Below are 6,728 nucleotides of genomic sequence, written 5' to 3'. Positions count from 1 at the left end.
TATCTGAATCTCACCCTGTACAAAACATGACTAAAGTGAACCCTGTACAAAACATGACTAAAGTGAACACTACAAAACATGACTAAAGTGAACCCTGTACAAAACATGACTAAAGTGAACCCTGTACAAAACATGACTATAGTGAACCCTGTACAAAACATGACTAAAGTGAACCCTGTACAAAACATGACTAACGTGAACCCTGTACAAAACATGACTAAAGTGAACCCTGTACAAAACATGACTAAAGTGAACCCTGTACAAAACATGAATAAAGTGAACCCTGTACAAAACATGACTAAAGTGAACCCTGTACAAAACATGACTAAAGTGAACACTGTACAAAACATGACTAAAGTGAACCCTGTACAAAACATGACTAAAGTGAACACTGTACAAAACATGACTAAAGTGAACCCTGTACAAAACATGACTAAAGTGAACACTGTACAAAACATGACTAAAGTGAACACTGTACAAAACATGACTAACGTAAACCCTGTACAAAACATGACTAAAGTGAACCCTGTACAAAACATGACTAAAGTGAACACTGTACAAAACATGAATAAAGTGAACCCTGTACAAAACATGACTAACGTAAACCCTGTACAAAACATGACTATAGTGAACCCTGTACAAAACATGACTAAAGTGAACACTGTACAAAACATGACTAAAGTGAACCCTGAAGAAAACATGACTAACGTAAACCCGGTACAAAACATGACTAAAGTGAACCCTGTACAAAACATGACTAAAGTGAACACTGTACAAAACATGAATAAAGTGAACCCTGTACAAAACATGACTAACGTAAACCCTGTACAAAACATGACTATAGTGAACCCTGTACAAAACATGACTAAAGTGAACACTGTACAAAACATGACTAAAGTGAACCCTGTACAAAACCTAAACTGAATCCTGTACAAAACCTGTCTAAACTGAACCCTTACAAAGCGTGTCTAAACTGAACCCTGTACAAACCTGTCTAAACTGAATCCCGTACAGAATTATCTAAACTGAAACCTGTACAAAACTTGTCTAATGTGAATCCTGTACAAAACCTAAACTGAATCCTGTACAAAACCTGTCTAAACTGGATCCTGTACAAAACCTGTCTAAACTGAACCCTTACAAAGCGTGTCTAAACTGAACCCTGTACAAACCTGTCTAATCCGAACCCTGTACAAAACATGTGTAAGCTGAATCATGTACAAACCTGTAAACTGAACTATACAAAATAGTATACTATACAAAACCTGTCTAAATTGAATCCTGTACAAAACCTGTGTAAACTGAATCCTATTCAAAACCTGTCTAATAGTATACTATACAAAACCTGTGTTAACTGAATCCTGTACAAAACCTGTGTTAAGTGAATCCTGTACAAAACCTGTCTTAAGGGAATCCTTTACAAACCTGTCTGAATTGAATCCTGTACAAAACCTGTCTAAACTGAATCGTTTACAAAACCTGTGTTAACTGAATACTGTACACAAACTTATCTTAACTGAATCCTATACAAAACTTGTCTAAACTGAATCCTGAAAAAAAACCTGTCTTTACAAAGCCATAACCTGTTTTTAACCAAATACAGTACAAAACCTGTCTAAATGGATCCATGTAGAAAGCCGGTCAAAAACAAACATGTCTAAATGGAACCCTGCAGAAAGCTGTACAAAACCTGTTTGAATCAAACCCTGTACTAAACCCGCACATAACTTGACAAAATATTAACGAAACCTTGAACAAAACCTGAACACTACATGTTTAAACCAGACCATTTACAAAACCTGTATAAAACCAAAATGTGTCACCCTAAGGTCGACATAGGTCTTCAACCATTAGCAAGCTATTAAAGATCCTGAAATGACAAAAAGCTTTAATTTGACAAATATTTTGGCATAAAAGATCCTTGTACACATTGGTCTATTTGGTAATCAATTGTCAGTTGTGTTTTCCAACCCCAACCAACCCTCCTTCCCCTCTTCAGAGTGTGTCTTAAAGCAGAGAAAATTTGATTAGATAAATAAGCTTCTGCGTGGTAGATATACACAAAAATATCAACAAAAGTACAAATAATTTTATTAACTAATCACAGTGCCCGTACTAGAGCAGAATAAATCAACATGTAGTGAGACAGGGGCTTGATATTATGTGTGAATGATGAGCTTATTATAACCTTGTCTTATTAATGAGGAGTCAAAGCATCAATTTCTGCAAATTCCCAGTCTTCACTGTTTAGAAAACCCGGATGTCTCGGTATATCTGCATTTTAAATAAGTCCAACGAACATTACTACTTACTAGGGATGGCAACGAGTACTCGAGTATAATTTTAGAACTCGGATACTCGTATTTTTTTTTTATAAATCTTGAGATATTTCTGCTAGAATTCACAATTAATTTCACAAACGAAAACAATAAAGACAGATTCAATCTATGCCAAGACATCTGACTCTGAACAGGCACTTACAAATGCATGTCACGACTGTCTGTGGCTGAACAAAAAGTACTTTATTTGTAGACCAATCAGATATTAAAATGAAGATTTGTATAATACATCTGAAATAAGTGCAGCTCAAATATAAAAATTAGGATGTATTGTTTGATTGTCAATGCGATAACTATTCTCAAGAAAACCAAAGAGCAAGGATTTATAAACCACAACAGAATACTATACTAACATGCGCACTGCAAATCCTTTAGAAGAAAACATTTTTTTTCAAAATGTTCACATAATTTTTAATTAACTAAGTTTCATCTTGCATTTTTTCTGCAGATGCATATTTAGTCTTTTCAAAAAACAAACTTTATCAAGATTTAAGGGAAGGTATAAGAGTTCAGCGGGACCTATGGGCCTTATATACTAGTATGCGGTATTTTTTTGCGGTTTTTGATTGTCATCTTTAAAACGGTACAAGATGGAGAGATTTTAAACCACAAAATGAATGAAAGGACACGATCTTCAAATAAGTTAAACATGGCAGAATCACTTGGTGACTCCGTAAATATGAGTTATTGCCCTCTAATGACACATCTTAACTAATTGTTTGTATTCTTTGTATCATCTTGAAAACTATATTGTATATAGAGAACAACTTGTAAAACAAAAATGATCAGCAAGAACATATATATCGGGTTCATAATTCAACATCCCCCTATAAAAAAAAAAAACTTTGTTGCATTTTTAATTGATTTATACAGATAATTGGATATGTTTCGGACCAGGAGTAAAGTTCATCTTTTTATCATCTTCATTTATATTAAATATAATGAATAAAAGTGACTCAAGGTTAACACATACACACGTGTTAAAAAATACGAGTTTTGTTTTAGAATTTGCCCCTTATGCAAGTTAAGCATCGATGTACAAGTACCGAGCCACATCAAGAGGATATCAATAAAAATAGAATAAACAGTAAAAGTAATATTCATGAGGACAAATAAAAGAATACTAGTACTAAAACACGTTATTAAGATGAGAAACAACGTCAGTACCAAGAAACTAAACTGCAAGACCAAGACCATCGTTTATTATGTTTGAAGACAGTATCACGTAATATTTACCAACGAGGTTGTGGTACCTTCCGATGAACTTTGATTTAGAAAAATGACGAGAACTATAACAGACTCATCAGTGACGCTCGAATAACAAAAAGTTAAAAGGCCAAATAAAGTACGACTTTGAAGAGCATTTAGCACCAAAAATTCCTGAAAGTTTAGCTAAATACAGCCAAGGTAAAGATGATCAACCCCTGATGTAGAAAAGCCTTAGTATTTCAAAAATTCAGTTTGGTAAACAGCTTATTTATAATATGACCATATTCATGTCAACACAGAAGTACTGACTGCTGGTCTGGGCAATCACAGAACAACAACCAACATATTCAATCAACGACCACAGGCCATCACAAACAGTGACGCACTTATATAAATGTAAGGAACATGCAATCTCGAACTTTATACAATTATTTGCACAATACCTATGAAACATTAATTATCGAAAACGTCAATTTCCTCCTTGTTTTTATAATCTAAAACTGGCATTTGTAGTGGCGATTTCAGAGGGGTACGTTCATACGCACGCACTCTTTTTTTTTTGGTCGAAAAAGTACAATTTTTAAAAAAAAATATCGAAAAAAATAAATTATTACGCCCTGTTTCCTCGAACCCTGGATTCGCCACTAAATTGAAATTTGCACGCTTAAAATAATAACTTTATTCATCATAGATTTGGATGATACAGAAGTTCCTCTGGTGTACGGAAATAGTACAGCAGTGACTGTCTCTATTTGAACTGCTATTGGACAGTTCATTGAAATGTGATGAATCAAATGCCTTCAGACATGACCGGATTTAATCGTTTGATGTTACGACAGAAATAACTGAACATCTGTTTCAAGACCATTACACAATGTTTTCAAATAATCTTGACTTTTGCTCTCTAAAATCCGTAAACCCCAATTAACGATTGTCCCTTTAAGGTAGAAGTGTTAATTTTGGGCGTTCAAAGCTTGGGCGGTTCGTGAAGACAACTGTATCAAATAATTTGGTTAACACGCATGGTTTAAAATTACACTACAGTTTTACTGGCAAAATATAATAATGAATATCAGAAGAGTTTAATTTAATTTTTGTATACTCCCTTTTGTTCATAAACCTCCTTACTTGATCTCGTAATTATATATCCATGACTTTTAAATGATATAGTTTGACAGTTCCTGATGAAGGTAAACCCTGGAAAAAAGGCCCGGACGCACAACATTTTAAAGTGTTAGTAACATTTTTGAAATTATATAAATAAAGTCATTGGTTATATATTGCTGAAAAAAATTATATATTTGGCTATTGATTGAATACGATAAATAATTTAAAAAACAGGTATATCAATAGCTATAGATAAAGACGCCATTTTCGTATGATCAAAATATGCCAGAAAACGGCATTATTCGTCAGTTGGGCTTATTTTGAAAACTGCCATTTTAAGGTATACTAGTTATTTAAAAAGTCGTGAAATACACTTCTTTAATTTTTATGGTTTCAAGCAGAGATCCAGGTGCGAAAACCAATAATCTGGACTAAATCGATCGCCCTATCTATTACCAATTATAAATAACTCTTTATAATGCTGTTTTTCGCTAAATTGAATATAATAATGGTTTTGAAGTCAAAAAGTTGACGTAATTTCCTATCAAGCCTGTCACGCCTCCGTCAGTCCGGAAGATCCTCCCTTGCATAACGCCGGTGGTGACAAAAGGACACTTTAATCAAGTGTTAATAATAGCTGGACATAGTCCACTACAAACTTCGACCGCGTTTTGATTAGATGTTAACGACGTATTAATTTTCAATAATAGCCATTCTTGTAGAAGACGTGGACTCGGGAGTTCGAACACTTCTGTTCTATTCAGGATAAAGAGGGTTATGCATTTAATTCGCCAAGTTATGCCATTACCGATAATTTATATTACCCTTTGATCTTTAAATGATATTGTACTTTGATGATATTTATGGAAACAATTAAACAGATTTTTAGGAAAATATCACATGGCAAATTGTTCGTCCAAATTAATAACAAAATTCAATTTGGCGGGACAGTTAACTCCACAAAAGTTATGAAAAAAATAGACAAAAACTAAAGAAAGGTAAAAAAAATATGACATTGAAAGTAACATGGTCCTGTCATTGTGTTGTTGTTCTTTGAAAATTCTCGTAATTTTGTCTTTCATTTTTTTGCAAATTTTGTTATAGAAGGGTTTAAATATACAGCACAAACAATATTTTCCGAAAGACCGAAAAAAGTGAAAATATATATTTTTACAAAACGCATTTGACTATAACAGGTCGAACAACTGATGTTCTTAAAGCCTGTTGCTGCTATTGGCGATTTCCAAATAAATGATCACAAGATGAAACAAAATGGATTTTAATACTAATTTAATACTAATCAGAAAACACTTTGAAACTTGCGGCAAAGATGTTATACCACAAACATGAGGTGCAGACATTTGTACAACAGATCCGGATTTCCACACCAATTGTCTCTTAAGTGATGTTAGGGATCGAAACGGTATTTGGACGGTCATATAATTTACCTGAAATTAAGAGAGACCCTTGAATTTTAAAGAGTCAAAATAGAATGAACGAATCATATAATACGGAGGGAAAATATGATGCAAGCCCAAACGAAAAAAACAACTAAGTATATATATGACGTGTCTCTGTACTTGTACATCCAGTTATTGTTCTATGGTAAATTTTTGTCTTTAACTTTTGCTAATATTCTTGATCTTTATGCCTAATTGTGCTTCTATGTGTAACATATTTATTTGTTTTAATAGTGATTAGTTTATAACACAATGCTGACTGCTGTACCCCTATTATTTTAAGTTTTTACCTATTTTGCCTGTTTGTTTTGTTCACACATCATTGTCAATTTTATGGAATTTTATGCGACAGTCATACAAGTGAGAGGTTTAGCTAGGTTTCAAACCAGGCTTAATCCACCATTTTCTAAATAAGAAAATGCATGTACCAAGTCAGGAATATGACAGAAGTTGTCCATTCGTTTGATGTGTTTGAGATTTTGATTTTGCCATTTGATTAGGAACTTTGTTTTTTGAGTCTTTCTCGAAGTTCAGTATTTTTTTTTTTTTTAATGATTTGTAGACTCGTCTGGCGCAAATTCAAATTTCAATCCTGGTATCTATGATGAGTTTA

At 33.4% G+C, this 6,728-nt stretch overlaps 1 protein-coding gene across 1 annotated transcript; it reads left to right on the top strand.

The window, feature by feature from the left end:
• The first annotated feature begins 78 nt into the window (after window positions 1–78).
• Window positions 79–924, top strand: LOC134722479 (uncharacterized protein PF3D7_1120600-like). Its single transcript, XM_063586100.1, has one exon. It carries the CDS (start codon window positions 79–81, stop codon window positions 922–924), a length of 846 nt encoding a protein of 281 aa, XP_063442170.1.
• The last annotated feature ends 5,804 nt before the right edge of the window (window positions 925–6,728 follow it).

Source organism: Mytilus trossulus, chromosome 6, assembly GCF_036588685.1.
Source record: "Mytilus trossulus isolate FHL-02 chromosome 6, PNRI_Mtr1.1.1.hap1, whole genome shotgun sequence".
Taxonomy (NCBI): Eukaryota; Metazoa; Mollusca; class Bivalvia; order Mytilida; family Mytilidae; genus Mytilus; species Mytilus trossulus.
Note: the sequence above shows the minus strand (reverse complement) of the source record. Positions and strands in the feature narration are given on the sequence as shown.

Bases quoted from the DNA above. Each gene is read 5' to 3' on its own strand.
- LOC134722479 (XM_063586100.1), top strand. From the start codon at position 79: ATGACTAAAGTGAACCCTGTACAAAACATGACTAAAGTGAACCCTGTA.